This window comes from Lampris incognitus, chromosome 10 (assembly GCF_029633865.1).
Source record: "Lampris incognitus isolate fLamInc1 chromosome 10, fLamInc1.hap2, whole genome shotgun sequence".
Classification (NCBI taxonomy): domain Eukaryota; kingdom Metazoa; phylum Chordata; class Actinopteri; order Lampriformes; family Lampridae; genus Lampris; species Lampris incognitus.
In genome coordinates this window covers 9,952,126-9,979,489 of record NC_079220.1, presented here as the reverse complement: position 1 = coordinate 9,979,489, position 27,364 = coordinate 9,952,126, and the positions used below count along the sequence as shown (strand labels likewise).

The following is a 27,364-nucleotide window of genomic DNA, read 5'->3' as shown; positions in this document are numbered from 1 at the left end:
AAAAAAAAAAAAAAAAAGAAATCTTTTGAGTGGTTCCCATCACAGCTCCAGCTTTTTGCTTCTGCGTGAGAAAAGCAAAGAACCGAGCTTGAAGTGTCTTCAGCATGGCTGCGTCCCACACAGGGGATACCTCTCAACCTCCGCACGCTTCTTCCATTAGGGCATTGCCAGGATATCACCTCCTTCCCCACTTCTTTCCCATTTCTTTTTTTTTTTTAAGTTTTTCATCACGACGATGTGCACATCTATGTTTTAGCGGGTCCCGCCTGAGTGTTATTTTGTATGCGGCGAGCGCAGTCAGCCTCGCTGTTTCCTGTTGAGAGTATGACATCCGTAGGGAAGCCATTCTACTCTGCCAAGAGGGAGAGCCAGCTCCAATGAGAGCCAGCCTCAGCTGGGTTTGCTTGAATAGGGCTTTATTCATCCGCCCGTCCCCGTCCCTCTCTTCCCCTCAAAGGGTCTGTCAGGTGCCCACATTTTAAAAGTTCTTTTGTGGCCTAATTTCCCATGGTGCTGTGGGATACCCTGTAAAGGTCATAAAAGGTTCACCGCATGCAGGCGAAGAGATTTGGAGTTTACTGTTCATTGTTCCAATCAACAACAAAAAAAGTGTGTGTGGGGGGGAAATTAGAGGGAAATATTCATTTAAATGCTTCCTGCACGGGAGGAAAAAAGGGGATGACATCAAAAGGGAAACAGGGCCGGGAATAGGGAAAGAATAGCAAATAGGAAAAGGGAAATTATGTTTCAAACGTGTTACTAAATACGGTTTTTCAACCATGTCTACGTCATAAGAAGGAATCACGAGGTTTTTGCAAAAAACAATATTCACAACGCACACACAAAAAAAGCATTGGCCAAAAAAAATCGTAAAAATTAAAGATGAGGGTCGCACACTTACTCTCACGTTAAGTTTGTGAGACTGCTATTTTCGTCTGCACGTTTCAGCTTTTCGAAGGTGCCGTCCAGACATAGATGAAAGGCCGGAACATGCAGATTGTGATAGCAGTCTAATAAATGTATAGGAGAGTAAGAGTGTGGTCCTCATTTTCTATCTCCAAGCTGGCCTACCAGTCAGAAACCCACTGAACTTGGAGCCTTTAGCCGAATATAGTGACAGAAAATATCGTAGTTAGTTTAACCGTCTTGCCGAGATACAGTAAGGGGTAAGGATATTAGTGAAATGTAAAAGTTATTCTCAAACCAAACCTAAAGGATATTGTCGATAGTCACTTGGTAGATATGTTGTTATAGAAAATCCCGCATCGATTGGCCTGTTTAAACTGCAGTGCACTACACTACTAGCAGTTTGCCTTTGGAGAGGGGTGAAATTGTTCTTCTACCCCTAATTCATGCAATTAGCAAACTACCTCACTGGAATAAGAGACTTTGTCCTGTAAATCCTCAGGGGATTTGTTGGAACAAGTTTAATCAAGCACAAAAAAAAGACTAAATGGAAAACCAGTGGAATGGAAGGTGGCTGCTATTTGTTCCCTGTGTTGTCCTTTCTCATAGAGCCATGTCCTGTGTATTTACAGATACAGAGGAAGTGGCGCCATCCCTTCCCCGCTCTCACTGTTCAGGGCCCCGTTATGGCAATACAGAGATCATTAACAGTACTGGTGAGAGTGATGCAACAAGCTGGAAACTACTCCTCCAGTTTCCTGCTGGTATCGCTGATCACCCCGGGGAGCTTCTCTACAACTTACCTCACCTCCCCACTCCACCTCCACACCTCGCTCATTCTCCCCAGTTACACTGCTCATCTGTTCCTTTCCCACAGCCAGATCAAGGCATTCTGTATGGAGCAGTATATTCATTTTAACTGTGTCGCTCACTCGTCTAACAAGATTAAGGCATCTCCTCTGTTGGCAGGCTTACTCACGAAGTGGTGGGATTGGAAGAAGTATTCACTAGCCGTGTCCTGTGTGCAGAGAGGGGCTTATCAAAGTTTTATGTTGTTTTGCTTTCCTTATCTCAGGTCATCTCTGACTTGCCCCCACTGTCTGAAGCAGAGCAACACCTTTGACCCCTTCCTCTGCATCTCGCTCCCCATCCCTCTCCGCCAAACCAGGTGAGTGCTGCATTCCCTAATCCAGATTTATGTCAATTAGTATCTGAAAGCCACTCAGTTACCCGGAGTGTAAGGACACTGCAGTTTTGAAGGGAATCCATCCAGCCATACACAGTCAGACAACATTAAGGGGAAACGATCACTATTGTCAACATTATTTCGATATCATCATTGTCTGCCAGTGACATTGCTGGCAGACACTAATGTGACGAATGTAAAAAGTACAACCCTTACTTCCTGGTTTGCCAGTACCTTCAATGTGCTGTGTTGAAATAGGCTATGTTGTATAAGAAAATGTGAATAACAACTAGGTGTGTCACGATTTCCATTCTAAATCGAAAATTGATTGAAATGAGTTTTCGATTTTGACCTTCGAAATCAAAAGCAGGATCGGCGATTCTCCAGGTTTTTTTTCCCTCTCCAACCCCGCCTACTTGCACATGTCCGTCACGTGTCCAAAGGGGGAAAAAAAACACTTCGAAGACAACACAGCTTAGCTTACCGGTATCAGTACTTGATCTACTCGCCCTGCTCGGGCTCCTGCGACTACAGATGACATCACTACTTCATGCATTATTATTGGGTAGGGGCTTGGGTAGGGGCTAGTTCAGTTTAGGGACAGCGGGAAACAGTAGATTGACGTTAGATGCAACTCGGGCCTTTGGCCCTCGCATGCATTCGCTCATCCAGGACCCCCCCGAATCTTGAGCCTGCGGCCTCGCTCCTTAGACACAGCTTGGGCCTTTAGCCCTCACACATTTACTAACCAAGTCTATGTCAATGTGGATTGTAAAAAACACACAGCTAAATAACTATAAAGCTAGCGTTAAACAACGCTAGCTAGCAACATAATCCGTGAAGTCATATGTAGTCGAAGGACCCCGAGCCGATATTGTACCTGAGCAGAAATGGAACCCCCACACCGGTAGCCTGCAGCTGCACTATTTGAGGCACCATGGCCACTACTGGAGTCGGAGATGATGGAGAAACAACAGAACTGGAAAATCCTCCTGCTTCCCTGAAGTCACCAGCGTGGCAACATTTTTCCTTCCCCCTGAGTTATGTCAACAATGACATGTTGTTGACAGAAAAACTACATTTTGTAGGCTATGCTAAAAGTGAGTGCCATACGCCACCTCAAGCAACACGACGAATATGTCGACTCATGAAATAAGTTATTGTTTTTACATTTTAAATAAACCAGTGCAGTGCCCATTTGGGTGTAATCCCCCCCCCCCTTCAACCACAACGTGGGTTGCAACGGTGGAGTGGGGCCATTTGTCCGGTCTCCACAGGAAGAACATCTCTGTCTGTATGTACTTATGTATGTCTGTCCTTTGATTTTCTTGACAACTGCACATCCTAACAACTTCATACTTGACACTGCACTTCCTTGGGTCCTCAGCAATACACCCGCCAACTAAGAAGTTGATTGGATGAACAGTTCTCGAGAAAAGTGAAGGACAGACAGACAAACATACATACATACAGACAGAGATTCCGTCCATTTTAGTTAGACTAGCAGAGGTACCCGGCGTTGCCTGGGGCAAATGTTCTCACCAAAACCACCAACACGATCTGATCTTTACGATATAATTGATGATGCAATATGATGTGTTACATGTGATAAACGAATGTCGAATAAACAAATCTTATTAAGGAAAATTATCAAATGTCATAATTTTCAGTCCATTCATCAAGCTTCTTTACCAATGTGTGTATCAATCGCTCAGTGCTCAAGCGCCTCAGGGTAAACCATGTTGCGTGCCTTCAGACTAGCATTGACAATGTTAGGTGTAGCTCCTCCCTTGACTACTGGAAGGATTTGCCGGAAGTCGCCGCAAAGCATCGCAATGCCTCTTTCGCAAATAAATCAAATTTTTTACTTGGTTTTGAAATATTTTTCAAACTGTGCAATCCTTGGAAAGTGCTGATTCTAAAGATACCGTTCTTTTTGTTGTACAATGAATATTTCTGGAGTTTTAAGCGAACATACAAACATACACTCATGCTTTATATATGTATATATAGATTATATGGCTTTAGTGTGGTTCATTCCACACAACAAAAAAAATGGTGGTTTACACTTGATACCATGTAGCCCCTCTTTTTAAAGAAGAATTTGAGAATGTACATGACAGTTGTCAGGGCATAAAACCACTGATCTGTTGATCTTTATAAATCAAGACCAGTGCTCGAAGTGGGCCGGTACTTACCGGTAGGCAGTGCTGGCACTTCTGCGTTTTACTCTTTAACGTAATGTGACTTTTTCCTCATGCACCAGAAGTTCTTACAACCTGCCAGTACTCTTCTGCCCTCTCCATATCAGGTTCTCAGGGTGATTCATAGTGGCCCTAAATAAACTGCATTACCCAGGGGACACTACGTGGCACCCACCTGTTCCCATTCTCGCCTGCCTGCTTTTCTCTGTTGGTGGTTAGTCTAAGTGACATTAACCTTACAATAATAGCCTGAAGAACAAATGGACATAGAGCACAATGATGCAAAGGTGCTTAGTTTGTGTGACACACTAAAAGTAGAGAGAAGAGAAAGTAGCCCTATTGGAGTTCGGTGGGAATACAAAGAACTAAGGGTATCCTGGCCTGATGACTTCATTGCACCACACACTAAAGCTAGTGTACAAAGTCATATATTTTTAGTCTGATAATTGAAATAGTAGTCCCGTTGATCTTCTTTTCTATTTTCTTTTCACTGTAAAAATTCAGTGATTTGCTGATACCAGCCAATACACATGCCAACATGTGAATAAAGGGGGATGCCTCCGTAGCTGAATGGTTACAGCGCGTACCACATCGCCACATGGTCGTAACATCACCGGTTTGATTCCAGCCGGCGATCTTTGTTGCATGTCATACCCCTCTCCCCCTCATTTCTTGCCTACCTCTCTACTGCCACTTTCTAATAAAAAGGTAAAAATACCAACAAAAAAAAATCTAAAAGTAAAAACACGTGAATAAAGGGAGTACTGGCACTTATTTTTTCACTTCAAGCACTGATCAAGACTCTGTTGTCTAATAATACTAACAATAGCAGTCAGTGCTGGAAAAAAATGCTTAAATCGAATCGTGACCTTAGAATCGAAAGTCAAATCGAATCGCGGATTAGGAGAATCGTGACAACCTTAATAACAATGCTACATATGGCTGTTGTAGCGAATATCTTCGAATGCCTTATAAAGACAGTGATTCACGGATTATACATCAGTGATGTCAGTGGCGGACACTTTTCCTGCACAGTTTCAGCAGTGTTTCATAGACACGCAAGAAGGCCGCTGTTATAGCTGCTAATGGAGGGTTATCCGTATACCATATAGAGAGATCATGTTGAAAATTGTCATTGTTTCCCTTGTAAGACATACCAGAGAAATAACGGAGTCCATTTGTAATTGTTATTCAACCTGGGTTTGTTATTCTAAACATCACATATGATAACATTGAGAATTAGTGTTTTTGGTGGTCATTTCTCTTGGTCTGTCTTGTTAGTTGTTTGTCACTGTCAGTGAGTGTTAAAGCCACACTATTGCACACAGCCTTTGGAGTAACAATAAGAAATCCATCTGACACATGGTCACATTTTCCTGAGTACAAGAGTAACGAGGCAATTTGTAGCTGGAGGCGTGGTGTCCCGGAGGAAAAGCTGGTGGAAAATATTCTGTAATGAAAAACAATGTCACATTCAACCTCAAGAGTCAAGTCACAATGCCCTCACCATCTCTATCCCAGGTCAGTCAGGTCATCCCGGGCAAGTCTGTTCAGGAAATCCTGACATTTTTCTTCTTCTTCTCTCTTTCTCTCTCTCTCTCGCTTCTTTGGTAGCTGCACACAGATCCATATCTTTTATCTAACCTCTAGAAGTTCCAACCTTGGTCTTCACATTCGAACATGTGCCCACACTTTTGTTTTCTGGTTTCTGCTGGGAGTTGAACTACACAAAGGGTTGAAGAGTTGCGCTGATTGTGTTGAAAACTAGTTCTGATGTTTCCTCCTCTACCCCCTGCCTGCTCCCCTGTCCAACCCTGGGGAGGAGAGGAGAAAGAGGCTCTGCTGCTGCTAATTACAAAGCTAGTTCGGGGTGAGGCGGGGCTCCCGACTCTGAGCCCGGACACCTGGGTGGAGGTGTCACGCGGTACAGATAAGCAGCTGCCCTCTCCAGCGGCCCCCCCCCCCCACTGACATATAGGGAGTGTCCGCTGATCAACGCCTGAACAGCTACACAGACTTCTGCATGATCCTCCCATTTCCCAATTTCCCCAGGTCACTGTGTTCACAGTATACTTCACAAAACACCCTTCTCAAATTGTGCCTCACTTTTTGTTGCGACGGTTGGAGAAATTCGACCCAGCGCTCACCCTCCACAAAGCATTTCTCATTTTAATCGTTGAGGTTCATGGGTATTAAGCCTGTAAGCTCTGTTCTATTAGTTACAGTATAACTGAGTATAATTCATTCAGTATGTAATCAGTCCATCTGTATCAAGTATCCTGTAGCGCAGATGATTTAGTTGGTTTATTTATAGTGTGGCTTTAATTGCCATTATATAAGAGTCATCATTAGACTGCATGTTGCTGCGTCAGCTTAGCAAACGTCGCTGTGTTTTTCTTGAGTTTCAGCTGAGGACCTACTTTGGAAGGTCAGGATGTGCTTACCTGTATTTAAGTGTCAAAATTGTTCGTTTGTAAACTGTCTACGGTCTACGAAAAATACGTATGCATAGAACACAACAAATGTGTCACGTGGTACTGCATAAATTGAATGGGGAAGACTATATTAAAATATTGCAGCTTCTACCAACACATAAAGAGGTCAATTTGTCATAGTTTAGATCAATAAAGTACCTCATTATGTAGATTAAAACACCTCATTTTGTGGATTAAAATTGGAAAAGCTTCCATTGTTTCCAATGTCTGTGTGATGAAAGTAACCCAATACTGATGTATGACCTCGCCACATTACATCACATCACCTCACATCACATCACAATTACAATGACCTCGAATAAGAGGAGGACTTTCGCTATAAATGGCCATCATGTAATTCGCTCACCTAATCTTCTTCCAGCATTTCTCCAAAAAATTCTTACCCTACTCAACATATACCCAGGCATTTTCTCCTCGGTTTTGAAGGAATCTCGAGGACCATCTTTTGACAAGAAGTGGGGGGGCAAAGACGCGAGGCAATAGGGGCGTCCTGGTGGACCATGTGTGATATATCGTACAGACAACAGTTCATCAAACAAGCCCAGCTCTCATAAATGTTCCCTTGTTCGAGGCAGGAAACCGCAGTTCAACAGGTTTTCCTACCCGTATGAGAGGGAGGGAGGTCAAATAGGAGCAGGTGTGCTTTCTTATCCTGATGGACCGCTCCTGATTCTCCCGGCCTCCCAAAAAATGGCCGAACCACGCTGCACTTCCTGCCTTCCTCTTGGATGTTTACTCCCCAAATGTTTACTGTAAAGACTGCTTGCCCCATCAGTGGAAAAAGCCTGACAAATTGCTTTCGACAAATACGCGTATGTTCTTATCTGAGCCGTCTTTGGGTGCCTCGGTTTCTCATTGGGCCGATGAACGGTGGTCTATAATTAGCGTGTGTGGAGTGGAAACACTGTGCATTCACAGATGTTTGTGAATGTCATCGTGTGTCAGTACCTCCAGAGGTGGTATGAGCCATCGGATCCTTTACCTTAATTTGACCTGTTTTTGGTTCATCCGGAACACGAGCTAATCACAGCGTGTACGTCAGTGGTAGGTGGAAAGAGGGTCCCGTCCATTATTACTGCCAAATGGCTCCAATTAGTCATTTCCGTGCTTTCAGATATGTCTTTGAGAGAGCCCCCTACAAGTTCAGCCAAAATCTCTTCTAATTTGGGAAATTGTTTTTGAGAGGCTTCTAACAAACAGCTTGCCAACTCAAGAGTACTCAGTCGTTCCACCCTTTCTTCTCGCTGCAAGGCTTTTGGGGGTGAGAGTGCACTTTCGAGAGTGCATACGGAGGAGAAAACAGATGGGTTACCTCTTAAAAAACTTCATTTTTCTCCATATAAAAAACATCAATTCACCTGCGGCTAGATCATACGCAGGCCTTATTCATATATACTACATACACCTTGTGTTGCAACACCAGTGTGTTTTGCGTCACGCCAAACACCGGGTCTCTTATTTCGTTAACACCTGTCGACGGGGAGTCGTGTTCTTTGCATGGACGATAATCCCGTTCATAATATACAATTTTAGTGCGTAAACAATACTGCAAAGCCTGCTTTGCGAAAATGACATGGGTTTATAGTCATATTCTACTGCACTAGCTGCAGCCCCTACTCAAGCTCGTTAACGGCAAGTAAAGTGATTGTGACGCAAGATTCATGGGAGGTCTCAGCTTAGTGTAACCATTTAAAAGAGTCATTATTATGACTGACCTTACACTATACCATAAATAAAGAAAAACAACCCCAAAAATAAACCTGCAAAGAGTGTTGTTAAGTTGATGTAAATGTGATCATGTTCTCAGGTTATGTTTTGAATGAAGGCTTCTAATAAGTGGATGGATGGATGGATGGATGGATGGATGGATGGATGGATGGATGGGTGGGTGGGTGGGTGGATGGATGGATAGATAGATAGATAGATAGATAGATAGATAGATAGATAGATAGATAGATAGATAGATAGATAGATAGATAGATAGATAGATGGATGGATGGATGGATGGATGGGTAGACAGACAGACAGACAGACAGACAGACAGACAGACAGACAGATAGACAGATAGATAGATAGATAGATAGATAGATAGATAGATAGATAGATAGATAGACAGACAGACAGACAGACAGACAGACAGACAGACAGACAGACAGACAGACAGACAGACAGACAGACAGATAGATAGATAGATAGATAGATAGATAGATAGATAGATAGATAGATAGATAGATAGATAGATAGACAGACAGACAGACAGACAGACAGACAGACAGACAGACAGACAGACAGACAGACAGACAGACAGATAGATAGATAGATAGATAGATAGATAGATAGATAGATAGATAGATAGATAGATAGATAGATAGATAGATAGATACTTTAGTGTCCCCATGGAGAATTTTGACTTGGACTCTACAAAGTTAGACCTGACTATGTGCCCTTATACATATATGGGCACCCAACACCAACAAACAGAACACAAAGGCTATTCTTATAAGGGGGAAAAAATACACAACCTGAGGCATCAGTCAGTCTGTGGGTTTTGTCCTGCAGCACAGCCTCTGTACCCTCTGCTTATTTTAGGCTACTGTTTAAAATTCCAACTGATGGAGGCACAAAGGAGTTCTTAAATCGATTCAGTTTGCCCCGCTGAGCTCTGTATGGTCTTTGTGAAGGCAACAGCCCGTACCGAGAGTCCAGAACACAGGCTGGATCACAGAGGCTTCTCTTTACCTCTTAAAGTATGCACTGGTCAAAGAGAGGCCGAGGCTTGTAATGATCTCTCTGGCTGACGATTTTTCATCGCAGTCTGAACTGAATGCGATAACTTTGATTTTGAAGGCGCAGGAAGGTTCCCGAACCACGCAGTCATCCCATACCTAAATCACGCTTTCTAAAACAGTCGGGTAAAACAAAAACACAGTTTTTCATCCGACTCCACACAGACGCAGTCTACGTAAAAAACGTGCTCTCTGAGAGATTCGAGCACATAGCCAGCCCACATGAGTATTCCACGTCCCCCCCCCCCCTCCTTTTTTCTCCCAATTGTACTTGGCCAATTACCCCATCCCTCCGAGCCGTCCTGGTCACCGCTCCACCCCCTCTGCCAATCCGGGGCCACCACATGCTTCCTCCGATACATGTGGAGTCGACAGCTGCTTCTTTTCACCTGGCAGCGAGGGGTTTCACCAGGGGGACAAAGCGTTTTGGAGGATCACGCTATTCCCCTCAGTTCCCCCTCCCCCCTGAACAGGCGCCCTGACCGACCAGAGGAGGCGCTAGTGCAGCGACCAGGACACATACCCACATCCGGCTCCCCACCCACAGACACGGCCAATTGTGTCTGTAGGGACGCCCAACCAAGCCGGCGGTAACGTGGGGATTCGAACCGGCGATCTCCATGTTGGAAGGCAGTGGAATAGACTGCTGCGCTACCCGGATGCGAGTATTCCAGGTTAAAGTGCTATCAATGTGGACACCAGGATCCTTATAGGCCTGAACTTGGGTAATTGGCTGGTTATGCATACCCACTGGACTGTGATCACCAACTTCTCGGGGATCAAAAGTTATCTCCTCGGTTTTATTTGCATGTGAAATTGAACCCCGCGACGTCAAACATCAGTATCCACATATTATCTGTCACCTCCGTCAGCTGTCCTGCCTCAGAGCAGTCAGTCTCTCTCCTTTTCCTTTCACTCTTCCGGCTCCCTTCCAAACAAGGTAATTAGTATGAATCGGGAATGTCTCCTTGAGTCAAGGTTTATTGATCAACGCTGCCTTCACTGCTAGCCTCCAGAGACCCGTAAAACACCTTGATAATTACGACTAGTTCGTTTGATGTTCGAGGCCCTCCTGTTCAGTCGCTGGAATGGGGGTGAATACTCAGTTGTTGATTTCTTTCAAGAGTCTGTGAATTTAAAAGAAGTGAAAATGAAGAAAATGGAGACTCATGGTATTGATTTAACCCATGTGTTCTGTTCTGTTCTGGTCTGGTCTGTTCTGGTCTGGTCCGATCCATCTATATACTATGTGAAACAGCCCATTTTAGATAACTATTACCATAGACATTATCCATCCATCCATTATCCGAACTGCTTAACCTGCTCTCAGGGTCGCGGGGATGCTGGAGCCTATCCCAGAGGTCACTGGGCGGCAGGCGGGGAGACACCCTGGACAGGCCGCCAGGCCATCACACAGGGCCGCATACACACACACACATTCACACCTAGGGACAATTTAGTACGGCTGATTCACCTGACCTACATGTCTTTGGACTGTGGGAGGAAACCAGAGCCTCTGGAGGAAACCCACCCAGACACGGGGAGAACATGCAAACTCCAAGGTTTGGAACCCCAAGGTGGGACTACCCCGGGGCTCGAGCCCAGGACCTTCTTGTTGTGAGGCGACCGTGCTAACCACTGCGTCACCGTGCACCATGGACATTATAAATAGTCTAAAGAATTAAGTTGATGATATGATATAGGGGTATTTCTCAATACATTTTACAAGTGTATTGCTATGAAATCCAAATGGGCGGCACAGCACGGTGGCCCAGTGGTTAGCGCTGTCGCCTCACAGCAAGAAGGTCCTGAGTTTGAACCCCGGGGTTGTCCAACCTTGGGAGGTCATCCCAGGTCGTTCTTTGTGTGGAGTTTGCATTTTCTCCCCGTGTCTGCGGTGGGTTTTCTCCGGGTGCTCCAGTTTCCCCCCACCATCAAAAAGACATGCATGTTAGGGTTAATACTCCTGTCTGTGCCCCTGACCGAGGTAATGGGGAAAGAACTGGAGTTGGTCCCCGGGTGCTGCACAGCTAGGATGGGTTAAATGCAGAGAGTAATTTCCCCACAGAGTAAAGTAAAGTATCTCAAAATGTAAAAAAAAAATCAAAAATAGGTGGTCGGGGTCAATGTGACGGATGAACACTACATCCATGAACAGGACATGAGGGTTAATAAAAGAAAACTGCTTGGTATGTACAGTAGTGGAATGTAACTAAGTACATTTACTCAAGTACTGTACTTAAGTACAATTTTGAGGTAATTGTACTTTACTTGAGTATTTCAATTTTATGCTACTTTATACTTTATTCCACTGTGTTTCAGAGGGGAATATGGTACTTTTTACTCCACTATATTTAACAGCTTTAGTTACTAGTTACTTTGCAGATTTAGATTATTAATACAAATTATGAACCAACTAATAATGATGTATTTTTATAGGCTAAGCTACCCAGCAGTATATAAAGTAATTGTATTTAGCGCCGCATTTACCAGCTGCAACGTTAATGTGATGGACACATTATTGCATCAATAATTATAGTCCGATAATATGATATATGATTCTGAAATGGGCCATTCTGCATAATGAGTACTTTTACTTTTGCTACCTTAAGTATGGTTTGATGCTATTTTGTACTTTTACTTAAGTACGATTTTGAATGCAGGACTTTTACTTGTAACAAAGTATTTTTACACTGTGGTATTGCTACTTTTACTTAAGTAAATGTTCTGAATACTTCTTCCGCCACTGCGTATGTATTAGCGTTAGCACCGGTATCGATACTGGTATTGGATATCTGGTCAATACCAGGCTGCAATCGAGTAATGCCGTCAGACGTTTGAAACAAGTAAATCCAATACCAAAACCCATTAGTAACCTGTCATAGATAAAAGCAAAATGGCTTCACTGCATTTATAGACACGTGTATTTATCAAATGGCAGGGGAAGAAAACTAATTCTATCTCCATTATCTTGCCCAGTGGCCCAAAAGTAACGGCTTACGTCCGCACCGTCCAGCGAAAGTAAACGGATCCGATCACTACTCGCTTACAGATCCACACACTGAACCGGTACCAGCAGTGAAGAGGCGTCCTCGGCACCTCCCTGCTCCCGGCTGCAGGACGCCGCCGCTGGTCGGGCTGCGCTTTTCATGGCTTTAGGAATAGGGGTTGTTCAAATAAAATGTGTAACATTCGTTTGCGCTGTTTTTCCATTTTGTGATTATTATTATTTTTTTGCGCTTATCGTCTGTTGCATACCTATGGTCTTGTTATGTGTGCAGATTAATACTGTAAGCTGGTGCGGGCCAATATGGAAAATACTATCATCACAAGATGTTATTATGGCAAAATGTTATCATCACAATAATCCTAGGGGAATTTTACACAATATTGAGTTACTACTAGAATACATCACCATGCGTGCTTAATCTGAAAATACTGCCTCGGGTTCCTCACATCAAACTGTTTGGTAATTTAAGTGAATTATTATACCAAGCCAAAAGTCGTTTTCAAATGATACCCCCTCAAATATTCCAGACCTTATTTTGTAAGAAACTTAAGGAAATAGATTCTCATTATCATTCATTTAGACAACAAAATTATGCATCACGATATGACAATATCTGAATTTCATCCCGATACAAATCCACTGACGAACGATGAAGAATAATATTGAACGCTAATTGTTGTGCGGCAGGGTGGCGCAGTGGTTAGTGCGGTCGCCTCACAGCAAGAAGGTCCTGGGTTCAAACCCCGCAGAAGTCCAACCTTGGGGGTCGTCCCGGGTCCTCCTGTGTGTGGAGTTTGCATGTCCCCCCCCCCCCTGTCTGTGTGGGTTTCCTCCGGGTGCTCTGGTTTCCTCCCGCAGTCCAAAGACATGTAGGTCAGGCGAATCAGCCGTACTAAATTTTCCCTAGGTGTGTGTGTGTGTGTGTGTGTGTGTGTGTGTGTGTGTGTGTGTGTGTGTGTGTGTGCTGGCCCTGTGATGGACTGGCGGCATGTCTGGGGTGCCTGCTGGGATAGGCTCCGGCATCCCCCCCTGCGACCCTGAGAGCAGGATAAGCGGTTTGGATAAGGAATGAATGAATTATTGTGTGTGTGTAGATTTCTGCTGTGAACAAAACAAACATGCAGCAGATTGTTCTGTCACTGGACAATTTCCATATCGCCTCAATGTTACACATCCGGGCCTCCGCCTCTATCTATATATGCCGATAACTATAAGCCCTTAGCCGTAGGATGTCACAGTCTCGGAGCGGGGCACCCATCTCCTCAGTTCCTCAAAGAAGCCATTATGTCCCAGCACCCGGCCCGTGTCGGCGCCGCCTCTGGAGAGCTCGGAGCCAACTGTTCCCCGCTTTTAAAAAATGCAATAGAGATTCCATTATTTCTTACACATAAAACCCGAGTCCTAATGATCTATTATTAATGTTAAAATACAATGACTTATTCACGAGAGTCTTCTTGTGTCCCCTTCCTGGTCACAGAGCAGGGTGTGGCGGGTAGGGCAGAAATAACTCGGGATGTCACAGCGCGGGATGTCTCTAACTGTGTGTCTCCATCGGCAGGCCGCTGTGTGTGACTTTGGTGTTCAGCACCAAAGGACAGAGGTACCTGCGCATCGGGCTGGCCGCGCCTCTGTTCGGCTCCCTGTCCCGCCTGAGGAGGATGGTGGCCGACGAGGGGAAAATTTCCCCTGACCAGGTAACGGACAGGGTGGTGCGGCGGCATTCAAGCCGCGCGATCTTTTAACGACCCCGGGGCGATTCTGCGCGGGCCCGTGTTGGTACCGTTTACACATTGTGCCGCGCTCCACACGGGCCCGGAGACGGCTGGAGTAGAGGCGGCAGGGCCCGCGTTGGCTCGCCGCGTTAGTGAGAAAATGGGAATTTGTAGATCTTAGTCTGACCTTACCGTGCATGCCGCGGGGTCTGAATTTACCCTCGCTCAGTGTGTCTCCTGAGTTACCGCTAAAGTGCATTAAGCTGGATTGGAGTTTAGCGGGGATAATGGCACAAAGGTTGGTGTTCCATCAAGAGGGTTCAAGAGTTCACTTTCTCAGACTTACGAGATTTATAATGGAAAGAGGAGAATGTCTTTCTCTTCTTTTCTCATTTTACATGTCTCTGTGTGTGTGTCTGTGTGTGTGTGTGTGTGTGTGTGCGTGTGTGCGTGCACGCTTGTGCGTGTGCGCGCGTCCGTAGGTCATCCTGACAGAAATCTACTCCACGGGATTTCAGCGCTCCTTCTTCGATGAGGAGGATCTAACCAGCATAGCGGAGAACGACGTCGTCTACGCCTTCCAGGCTCCGCCCCTCTACATCCGCGGAGGCTCGGCACGGATCTCAGGTATCCCCCTTGCAAAGACTGTACAAAGGGTCCGGGTAGCGTGGCGGTCTATTCCGTTGCCTACCAACACGGGGATCGCCGGTTCGGATCCCCGTGTTACCTCCGGCTTGGTCGCTGCAATAGCGCCTCCTCCGGTCGATCGGGGCGCCAGTTAGGGGGGAACTGGGGGGAATAGCGTGATCCTCCCACGCGCTACGTCCCCCTGGTGAAACTCCTCACTGTCAGGTGAAAAGAAGCGGCGGGCGACTCCACGTGTATCGGAGGAGGCGTGTGGTAGTCTGCAGCCCTCCCCGGATCGGCAGAGGTGGGGTGGAGCAGCGACTGGGACGGCTCGGAAGAGTGGGGTAATTGGTCGGGTACAATTGGGGAGAAAAAAAGGTGGGGGGGGGCTGTACAAAGGGCATCATGGCGGCCGGCTGTGTGTCCAGTGTAAACAGATCTCCTGCGGCTCACAAGCCGTTTTGGGTCCTCCAGAGGGGAGACGAGGTCATTTTGCGTCGAACGGTTTACCATTTTACTGTCAATACTGTGATGCCAGATGAATAATCCTCCCCTTGATGACATGTTTACGGCGCCGGTGTCGAAGGCGATCGGTGTAAGCGTGCAGTACGGCGACGGGCTCTGTGTCAGAGTTCCACAGCGGTCGGGAACATATGGCTCGCGAGCCATATATGGCTCTTCCGGTGACGGCATATGGCTCCCAGACAACTTTGAGTTGAAAAAAAAATCAGTTTGGAACTGATTTTAAAATACTTGTGATATTTCTTAATAATACTGTGTCATTTTAAAGTAAACAGAAATTAGTTTTGAAGATAAATTTCACGGGTCACGGGTCACGGGTCACCCGTGGGTCGGGTCGGGAACCAATGGCTCGCGAGCATGTCCGGGTCATTGTAAAGGTGAAGAAATCAATTTGATCAGATAGCCAACTAGTTTATCCGCTTCAACCCTTGTAAGGGAAAAGAGGGCGAAAAGAAAAAAAGACGGTGGTTACCGTGCATTCCAGGCTGCGTGCGCAGAGGAATCTGCATTTGTGGAGAGAGCAGGATCTGCCGTATGTCTCATATGCAATGATAACATTGCATCGATGAAACGGTCACATATAAAGCGGCACTTCGATACGCCATGCAGCACCAGAAGTCGCATTAAAAGTAAGACATATTTCATTGATTATACGTTAAAAATACTATATGGCTCTCAATGAAATATATTTAGAAATATTTGGCTTTTATGGCTCTCCCAGTCAAAAAGGTTCCTGACCCCTGTGTTAGAACAAAGTAATGAGATTTCTTTCCGCGTGCGCGCACAGATCTGTAAACAAACAAATCCAAGTAATGTGTGTGTTTCACTTTGGTGGATGACATCTCCGGGGAATGCCTTGTATAGGGGGGGGGGGCCTCGGGGAGCATATTAAGGGGTATAACTTCACAGAGAACAACGTGAACTATGAATTACATACCTCCTCTGCAGATACACTCAAGCAATCCAATTTATGTCTGGAGCGCAACTGCGGTGCTTGAAGTATTTCTCAGCAAATGATGTGCAATTTGTGCCCAGAAGCCTTTCAGCGGATAGTACCCCCCTTTGCTCCTGGCTCGGTGGCTTACAAAAATAGGTTCGGCTTTGTTGTCCTCCCTGGCAAGGGCTGTAAAGGTACGTTTCGGGTCAACATCATGACGCCGTTTGCAAAATATAAATGTTCTTTTTTTTTTTCTCCCCTTGCTTTGCGTTGACCACACAGAGACAGTGCTGCTGTCTTAAGGGAGCCCGTCTGACAGATGGGCATGTGTAGAGACAGGCCCGGGTCCTCCTGGAGGGGGTCTTATCATGTTGGCTAGCCCGGCTAGGGCTGATGTGGTGTCTCCAGGTGCCTCTCACCACTTCTCTGTGCGACACAAATGTTGTCTAATTTTTCTAGTGTTTTTGATATACTATGGTCTGCAAGCGTCGTAGATCCTTCCATCCATCCATCCATCCATTATCCAAGCCGCTTATCCCAATTGGGGTCGCGGGATGCTGGAGCCCATCCCAACAGTCATTGGGCGGCAGCCGGGGAGATGCCCCAGACAGACCTCATCATCATATCATCATTATCATCAGCATCATAGATCCATCCATCCATTATCCAAACCGCTTATCCTGCTCTCAGGGTCGCGGGGATGCTGGAGCCTATCCCAGCAGTCATTGGGCGGCGGGCCATCACACAGGGCCGACATACACACACACACACACACCCACACACACCCACACACATTCCTACCTAGGAACAATTTAGTATGGCCGATTCACCCGACCTACATGTCTTTGGACTGTGGGAGGAAACCGGAGCCCCCTGGAGGAAACCCACACAGACACAGGGAGAACATGTGAACTCCACACAGAGGACGACCCGGGACAACCCCCAAGCTTGGACTACCCTGGGGCTCGAACCCAGGACCTTCTTGCTGTGAGGCGACCGCGCTAACCACTGTGCCGCAGCATCATAGATATTTACACAAAAAAGGAATGCGTTATCTTCTCACCATCGTCTCTTTGCCGTCGTTTTTAATCTTTATTCATGCATGGACGGTTGTTCGAGTCCACGTGATCTTTCCAAGCAGCGTCCCGCGATGCAGTGTTATAATATCGCTCAGCTACGAGCTTTCCAGCTTGACTACAGTCTGATACCGCTCACAACCGAGGAGGCTCCCGGAGTGGCTGGGGAGTAAGTGCTTTTCTCACAGGCACCTTGCCAGAAGTTGTCCAGGGAAGAAAGGGTTTTGCCTGTGTATTTTCCTCCTCTAGACTTTCACAAAATATCCGGGGGATTTAAAACACTGACCTACAGGGAGCAAACCCAACCTGTAAGACTTCAATCTGTCGCCTCCCTTTTATACCGGAGCGGACGAGTTTTTAATGGTTGTCGTTTGCATTATGGTCGGCAGCGTGTTATCTCAGACCGTCTGCATGTTGGACGCGCCTCTTTAAATCACGAAGAGATGTCGCCGCTCCTAAACTTTTACCGCATCTCTCGATGAAACATCAAAATACACTGCATGTGCTCAGGGTCCAAAAATACATTTTTGGCTTACCTGCCATGGTGGCTGGCAGATGAACAAATGTACCGGCCAGACAGATTTCTTTACCAGCCAAAACAAAAAAATATTACTTTTTACTGTATTGTGGTCTCATGCGATTCTCAATCAATATTATAGTAGTGTAAAACAATATTATAGTAGCGTGCAGTAATAGTAGTAGTAACACTAACTGTATGCAGAAATGTTAATTCAACTGTTTCAACACCAAAGTGTAATGCATTTGAATTCATAAATTCAGTGATATTCGCCTTTAAGTGCGAGAAGGTTCATTTATGGATGAGTTTGAGACTATAAGGAATATAGAGGAATTAAGAATAAGTAACAGTAGTAAGTTCAGAGTCATCGTTCGTATTAATGTTATTTATTCTGTAGTAGCATGTTCAGTCTTCTTCAGGCGGTTTGCTCTCAAAGCCATTTTCCTCCTCCTTGTCCCCGGATCTGAAGTCTGGGTTTGTTTCCACCGACCGGGTACCACGTGCCTCCTCCGACACATGTGGAGTCTCCAGCCGCCTCTTTTCACCTGACAGTGAGGAGTTTCACCAGGGGGACGTAGCGCGTTAGAGGACCACGCTGTCCCCCCCCCCCCCAGTTCCCTCTCCCCCGCGAACAGGTGCCCCTGACCGATCAGAGGAGGCGCTAATCCAGCGACCAGGACACATAACTACATCCGGCTTCCCACCTGCAGACACAACCGATTGTGGCTGTAGGGACGCCCGACCAAGCTGGAGGTAACACGGGGATTCAAACCGGCGATCCCCGCGGTGGTAGGCAAAGGAATAGGCCGCCACGCCACCCGGACGCCCCCTGTGGCCCTTGTATTCGTGCATTAAAGGGCTCGCTCGTCTTCTCTTAATTATGTTTCTCTCCCCTCCACAGGAGTTGTATGTAACGCTTGCAGACGCTGTGGCGCCTTAGCGTGGCGATGCTGACGTCATTTCTTAATCGCAAAATCTAAAAGGTTTGATCCCTGCAAGGCTTCCGATCAATTATTCATTAATAGTTATATAAAAGTAAAATGCTGAGTCCTTTGGGCTAGATATGAGATCATGTTCCAGAATGCCGAGTTCTCGCCGGGGGTCTCTTCAGAGTTAAAGGCCCTTTCATTAGTCCTCTCATTTACAGTAGTAATTTTAAGGAAGGGTTTTCACAATGGATATTGACCTTCGGCATGTAAATTAAACATAATGTTAGCCGGGAAGTCTACGTAGTTAACCCGGTGTAAGGGCCGAGTCCTTGATTACCCGGGCGAGTTCAAAGCCAGCACATTTGGTGGTTAATTAGGGAAAATAACATGGTGGAGACAGAGGCTAATTCTTTTTAGCATGCTTAACTTGGACCCTCAGCCGTTACCCTCCTTCACATATTTCTTTAAGCCCATGAGTGGTTGCAGGCAACCACTCATGGATTTTTTCACGCTACATCCTATCCAAGCCTCCCGACGGGAGGAGCTGTCACAGCTCAGGACAGGCGATCGGTTAAGGGTGGTCACATCTCTGCTCGACCAGCGAGACACGGCCTGACAACGCTACACACCCCTGGCCATTGCGAATGGCTCCCCAGTAGCCGAACGCAGCCAGCTCCGGTCAGGAACAGCAGTGTCCTTCACCGTCGACTGAAAATTCTCATCTTTCTGAGAATTTCATCCACGCCTGCTAACTGAATGACGCCCAGATATCCTAAAACACCCACCATTTCTGCCTGTAGCTGTTAAGCTGTGGTCACGGGAATATTGTGCATTTTCAGAATACTTCACAATCATGTTTATTGGCCATGTAGGTTTGCACATACATGAAATTTGACTCTGGTGTCGTGGTTCTCTCAGTGTACTTAACATAGAATAACAACACTACAACACAACAATCTTCAGATATATACAAGCACAGCTGAAATAAGAGGTGATGAAGTGCGGTGGTGCAGAGAATATGTCAGAGATGCTGAAATAGATGTTAGCAGGTTACTTACATGCCGAAGGTAGATGGACATGACAGAACATATCAGTATACGTACAATGTACAGTACAGTATATACAAAATGGTTGGCTTTACTTGACACTGACAATTTATTTGATATACTTATGATATAACATTATGTGCCCTATGTGTGAGCATTATGTGCCATAAATGCAATGCATATATTTGCAAAGTACATGCAACAACCAGGGCGGCACGGTAGCACAGTGGTTAATGTGGTCGCCTCACAGCAGGAAGGTCCTGGGTTCGAGCCGCAGGGTAGTCCAACCTTGGGGGTCATCCTGGGTCATCCTCTGTGGAGTTTGTATGTTCTCCCCGTGTCTGCGTGGGTTTCCTCCAGGGGCTCTGGTTTCCTCCCACAGTCCAAAGACATGTAGGTCAGGTGAATCAGCCGTACTAAAAGTGTCCCGAGGTGCGAATGTGTCGGCCCTGTGATGGACTGGCGGCCTGTCCAGGGTGTCCCCCCACCTGCCGCCCAGTGACTGCTGGGATAGGCTCCAGCATCCCACCATCCTGAGCAGGATAAGCGGCTTGGATAATGGATGATATAACATGAAGCGCTCCTATAATGTATCTGGAATTTAAGCATAATCTACTCCTGCACTCACTGTCGGTTGCAAATGTTTACAAAATGTCTCTGTACAGGACAGGTCCCAAAAAAGACTGAGCACACCCCATGATTTAGGCTTCAGAATCAGAATCAGAATACTTCATTCATCCCCGAGGGGAAATTTGGTTCTATTACACACACTCATGCTCTGGTAGGAAAAAACTAACAAGATAACAAGTAAATAGAAGCAAATAGAAACAAAAAAAACAGAAACAAATGGAAATACTAGAAGATAGAATAAGAAATGGAAATAAGAACAAACTACATAAACAAGCGTGGTGCACATAACACCCTATCTACACTGCACTACCGCAGCCCAAACAGACAGCACAAACGAAACCCGACAGGGTAAAACAAGTCGAAGGGCCGGTCCAATGACCATTAACTCCGAGTGTCTGACACTCTGAGGGAGGAGTTGTAAAGTTTGATGGCCACAGGCAGGAATGACCTCCTGTGGCGCTCTGTTATGCATTTCGGCACGTAATTTCAACAGCGTCCTCCTCTCAGAAACCGCCGCCAGAGAATCCAGTTCAACCCCACAACGTCACCGGCCTTGCAGATCAGTTTATTCAGCCTGCAAACAGGAAAGCACGGGCCACCGCAGACTCATACCACATCCTGAGCATTGTCTGGCAGATGTTGAAGGACCTCAGCCTCCTCAAAAAGTAGAGACGGCTCCGTCCCTTCTTGCAGAGGGCATCGGCGTTCTTAGCCCAGTCCAGTTTATTGTCTATATACACCCCCGGGTACTTGTAGTACTGCTAAGTGTCCACACTGACCCCCTGGATGGAAATGGGGGTTTGACACCAGGCAGGCATTTGCACAGTTAGGTTTGTGAACTCATGTTGCCAAGTGACTCCGTGTTCGTAGGCGTTTCAAAATATTCAGGTCTAAATGGGGTTTGTTTTTTTTTAAAAACCGGACTTCTTCCATCTACTGTCAGCTGCATTATAATGAACTGGGGCTTGGTTTAAAAGGAAAATGCATCGTCAAAAAGTCACATATTGCGAAGGCGTTGTGAAGACTGTCTTCACCATCGTATGACATCAGTAACCAGTTGGGGCTCTTCCTTTGTCTGTGGCTTGGAAGATTTTTTTTCTCCCATTTACACCTTATCACAAAAGGAGGTTGAGCGTTTGAACCCTTTCCATTAACGAGCTGCGTTGTATGAAATTCCACAGTGTTGGTTCAGAGGTTAATTGAGGGTGGAGCTCCATTTCTTTTGTGTGTGTGTGTGTGTGTGTGAGAGAGAGAGAGAGCAAGAGAGAGAGAAAGAGTGAGAGAGAGAGAGGGGGAGGACAAAGAACCTTTGTTTTTTTTGCTGGACGGCCCACCAGGACCAGCCCTAAAACCGTGACCATCTGTGACTGTCCACGTCACAGTGACTGAGTGATCTTGTTGGAGTGACCGAGTGGTCATGTTAGACACGACTGGCCCACTGGATCTGGTGATCAGCAATGTCACTGAAGTTACACGATTGGCCGGCTGACCAGTGACGTCACTGGTGAACACGGAGGTGGGAGCCTCCCTATTGGCCACTGCTCTTTTAAAATGGGTCAGCGCAGCAGTTCCACCTTAACCTCACTCCATATTTATCGCACGCTAACGAACAGAATATATCGCTGCTCGTGGATACTTGAACATCCATCCATCCATCCATCCATCCATCCATCCATCCATCCATCCATCCATCCATCCATTATCCGAACCGCTTATCCTGCTCTCAGGGTCGCGGGGATGCTGGAGCCTATCCCAGCAGTCATTGAGCGGCAGGCGGGGAGACACCCTGGACAGGCTGCCAGGCCATCACACTTGAACATAGCTCCCCCCCCCCTTTTCTTCCCCCCAATCGTATCTGGCCAATAACCCCACTCTTCCGAGCTGTCCCAGTCGCTGCTCCACCCCCTCTGCTGATCCGGGGAGGGCTGCAGACTACCACATGCCTCCTGCGATACACGTGGAGTCGCCAGCCGCTTCTTTTCACCTGACAGTGAGGCGTTTTGCCAGAGGGATGTAGCGCGTGGGAGGATCCCGCTATTCCCCCCAGTTCCCCCTCCCCCCCCCCAAAACAGACGCCCCGACCGACCAGAGGAGGTGCTAGTGTAGCGACCAGGACACATACCCATATCCGGCTTCCCACCCGCAGACACGGCCAATTGTGTCTGTAGGGACGCCCGACCAAGCCGGAAGTAACACGGGGATTCAAACTGGAGATCCCCGTGTTGGTAGGCGACGGAGTAGACCGCCACGCCACCGAGACGTCCTACTTGAACGTAGCTTAACCATGTCATGTGAGATGCTACTTCAGTACACTTTAACGACAAATATTACTGGGACCACTACAGAAAATTGCAGACGAGCATTTAATATCCAGGACTGCATATTATAGACACTACCACCGACTGTCCCTGTAACAAACTGGCCATCATTTCCAACACGGACCATACACAGTCCAGCCTTATACTAAGATTTCACCTCATTTTTTTTTCCTTGTGTGGCCTGTGATGGCACCGTTAGATATGAAGAACTTAAAACACCGTGTCAGTAATATAAACCACAGGTTAAGACCTGAGTGTCAGTTTACCTGATATCAGAATGAGGTCCTCAGAAATCCTTGTAACCAAGCTGAAATAAATCTGGTGATTAACAATTTTCATTTTCAAATGAAAAACCACCACCGACGGTCTTCGATGTGAAGTACCACCGTGGAAGCTGCACAAATTCTTCATATGCAGTTGTCATTCACTCACTCAGATGAAGAGCCTACCTGGAGGGATGAAACCTTAACAGTCAGTATGTTGTTATTTCACAATTTCTGTTCATTTTACACCCTGCGGTCGCAAGAGTTTTCTTACATCAATAAGGAGACACCTGCCAAAAAGAATAAAGAAAAAGTAAGCTTCTTTGTTTAGAGTTGGGGTTTTTTTTTAAGTATCAATTTCCCATTCTGTGATTTGCATCACAAACAGGGAAAAGAGCCTTTCTCCATTTCAGGTGTTTCCCATAATCCTTTAATCCCTCGAGAGCTTGGTTCAAGTTTGTTCTGGGAACATTTTAATGACCATGTGTTTCTGCGCCGCATTACAGGTGAGCACAAGAGTACTGGACGTGTTCAGTCATTAAATGACTTTCGTGCGCTTTACCCATTAATACAATGTTAAAGTATGCCAGTAGCAAGGATCTTTCAAGTGCTGCAGGACTGAAGTCCTTGACTCTGAACACAAGGCCTTGTTCTGATGCCTGCTAGGACTTGAACATCAGCGACTCAAAATCCGACACAGGCTCATTCACTGGGTGCTTTAACTTTACTGGGGCTCACTTGTTTTAGCTGTAGTCACTTAATTATTAGTTCGGTTAGCAATGTTCATGTAAAAACTGAAATTACATCATAACCCCTAATAATGTGATGTAAGAATGCAAATGTCCTGGGTATGACGTTAAACTGCAACCGTCGCGTCGTCGGCGACTAAACCGGCACCCCCACTTTAACCCTTGGGTTGTTGTGAGGAGGGCTTGTGGACACCCAGCAGGACTAAAAACAAAACCTGTCAAAGGGCGGATGTGTTCCTCTGAGAACCAACGGCCATCCATACCTGGAGAGGACATGGGGACCGCCAGGTACTCCCCCTACTGAAACACGATGATGACCCAGCCTTTTGAGGCATCAGCTGTGCTCCTACTACCTCAAAAAAGGTTACGGAACTGATGATGATGATGATGAAGAATGCAAAAAAATAGGTGCTACAGAAAAATTCTAGGCATCTCCTATAGAGACCATATTACGATTGAAGAGGTGAGAAGAAGGATTACACAAGTCATTGGAACACATGAAAACCTGTTGACAATCGTCAAGAAGAGAAAACTAAAGTGGTATGGTCACATCTCCAGAAGTTCCAGCCTTGCCAAGACCATCCTGCAAGACACAGTGAGGGGCGGGCGAAGACGAGGAAGACGGAAGAAGCGGTGGCTATGTAACATCAGAGAGTGGACAGGCTTTGACTTTGCCAGCTTACAGAGGGCAGTTGAGGACAGACAGAGATGGCAAGGACTGGTTGCGGCTTCAACAGCGGTGCCCCAACGACCTCTCGAGAGGTTACAGGATAGGTGAAGTGAGGTGAGAAAGAATGCAAATATTGGTAATTGGCTATTTTATCCATTTTGGCGGCACAGTGGCCCAGTAGTTAGCACTGTTGCCTCACAGCAAGAAGATCCTGGGTTCGAACCCCAGGCTATCCCAGGTCCTTTCTGTGTGGGGTTCGCATGTTCTCCCCATGTCTGCGTGAGTTTCCTCCGGGTGCTCCAGTTTCCTCCCGCCATCAAAAAGACGTGCATGTTAGGGTTAACACTCCTGCCTGTGCCCCTGAGCAAGGCAATAGAAAAAACAACTGGAGTTGGTCCCTGGGGTGCTGCAGCTGCACACTGTTGCTATACAACAGCATGGGTTAAATGCAGAGAACACATTCATTGTAATTGTACAACTGTACAATGACAAAATAAAGTGGCTTTCTTTCTCTCTTCTTCTCAGATTTGATTGTTATTTTGTGGTGTATGTCCGATCACAAACATATTTAAGAGGTCCTCTGTGTCATAAGAGTTTTATTTCGGTGAACTTATAAATCAAATCCTAAAAGAGTCCACTTCTCAACCAGCAAACAAGCACTGAAATCTGATGGATGTGAGTTTGTCTGGGCTATTTTTAGCTAGCTCTGGCACGGATTACTTGACCTCGAATTAGCGACTTGCCCAAGTACTGGGGTCTTGAGACGCGTCTTGGAGATAACCTTGGGGACTTGGAATGTGAGTCAAACCGGAGGACTCGGGGTGACTCCGTCGCAACGTTGGCTGAAACGGTTTCCACTTGTAGAGAGGCAATATTGGGATTTTCCACAAGCGCCTCAGTTTGGCGGCCGGCAGACGGGGGCTGCCTCTGGTTTAGGTGTCACTGATGCAGAACTCTTTTTTGATTAGTCCAGATGATGAGAGCAGGCTCGCCCGAACGGACACACATGCCAGTCAGCTGCTCTAACTAGGTCAGAAAGCAGTGATGGAAGATCTGGGAGTTGTAAAAATCACTTCTATCTCCCGACTGTGTTCGCGGGCACATCGGTGTTCCCCCATCTTCTGCGTGTTCCCGCAATGTTCCTGATGAGTTCCTGTAATGGTATTCCCCATCTTAAAGTCTTCCCGTAATGTTTCGGTGCCCAACCTCATAATTTGTAGTCATAGCGGTTGTAAACCTCAGTTACGACCAGAGCTTCAGCTCAGGAGCCTGTGTGTAAAAGTCGAGGCCAAAGCCGAGCGACCCGGTTTGTGAGGAGAAACGGACACGTTACGCTTAATAATTAAGAATGTATTTGTCCAAGAAGCAAAGCGAGTCCTGTTTTCTGTTGCACGGTCACATAGAGGCTGGGTTTAGTTGGCAGTCTGCGTGCGTGGATTTAGCAGAGGACTGCAGGCTGGGGGAGGAGACGGTGTACGGAGGAGATCTCTTCGGTGGCAGAGGTGTTTAATTATGGGCTTTCACACAGTCTGGCTATGTTTAGTCTGGCTCATCCCCCCTCTTTGTGGCTGTTTAGCATTTGAGAATGAAAAGAGCCCGAGAGCCGCCATGGAAAAAAAAATGGATGCACCTTTACTGCGGTTTCTCATTCTCGCTTGCTCGTCGCTTTATTGCCGGTAATAAGGAGCGGGATCGACAGGTATGTGAGGGATGTTAAACTGGTACGTGTGCAGCCGCGCTTCTCGGCAAAGCGTCCCCCCTTTTAAAGACATATCTGCGCTGGCGGCTTCACGACACTCGGCATTATCTACTGGAATGTTCCCCGTGCTGCTCCGGCACACACACAAGCACATGCACACACACACACGCACACACACAAATATAAAAATATGCCCTCATGATCAGTCTCGCTGTAAACCTGTAAGTGTCCCATAGGTAGCGAGCTGGTTGTAATTCAGAGAGCCGAGAAAGGTACCTTGGGGGTGGGGGTGGGGGTGGGGGTGGGGGGATTGTCTAGAAATGCCACAGTTCCTGACGCCGGGCCATAAAAAGAAAATCCACTTTGATTTAATAAGCGATGAGAGCTAGCTCTCCCCCCCCAATGCACCGGTATAAATCACAGCAGGACAAGCCGGGAGGTGACCCCTGAATTTAACGGCTGTTGCATGAACATGTTTCACAAGCTATTTAAAAGGAGATGTTTTTTTTCTCCCCCTCCCCGTCAATCAACCCCGCCGCTGACAGAGGTCGTTGCTCGTGCAAATTGCGGTGCGTGATTGAAGCACGTTTTATCACTGGCCTTGATTAGGCCGACATTAATAAACGAAAAGCTGCACATACTCCTCATTATTGCCGCTCCGGGGTCAAGTCACTGCAATGGGAGAGGTCTAACGTGAAAGCTTCAAAGGTTTACGTGTAGACTGTCAATGGGTTTTTGTCCTCACGACGCACCCTTTTAAACCCCCTCTGCACAATCCCGGCCCTCGCCGTCGGGGGGCCGTGGCTCGTGCAAACGTTCCTTCGGAGAAATGACCTGATGTTTTGCACAGCTGCAGAAATGCCCAAATGTGGCGTCCCCCCGTTGGCAGTGGCAGATTTGCATGTCTGGTGTGAACAGTGTCTCGGCGCTCAGGTGCAGGGCGTGAGCGGCTGCCGTGGCCGATCGATACCCCTTCCCGCCCGTGGCAGGGAGCCTAATTTGCCCCGGGATTTATGAGCCTGCACTTAGGGCCCAGGGGTTGTCGGCCCCGCGTCGCGTCGCATCACACGACAGGTAGTGCC

The 27,364-nt window shown here is 46.6% G+C and overlaps 1 protein-coding gene across 2 annotated transcripts in view; it reads left to right on the top strand.

Annotated features, from left to right (window-relative positions):
- usp43b (ubiquitin specific peptidase 43b) overlaps window positions 1-27,364 on the top strand; it is a 105,224-nt gene that overhangs the window by 51,756 nt on the left and 26,104 nt on the right. For both annotated transcript variants that reach the window (XM_056287982.1, XM_056287981.1), the window contains exons 4-6: window positions 1,982-2,074; window positions 14,146-14,281; window positions 14,782-14,926. In XM_056287982.1, coding sequence (XP_056143957.1) covers window positions 1,982-2,074; window positions 14,146-14,281; window positions 14,782-14,926 — 374 coding nt within the window. The remainder of the gene's footprint in view (window positions 1-1,981; window positions 2,075-14,145; window positions 14,282-14,781; window positions 14,927-27,364) is intronic.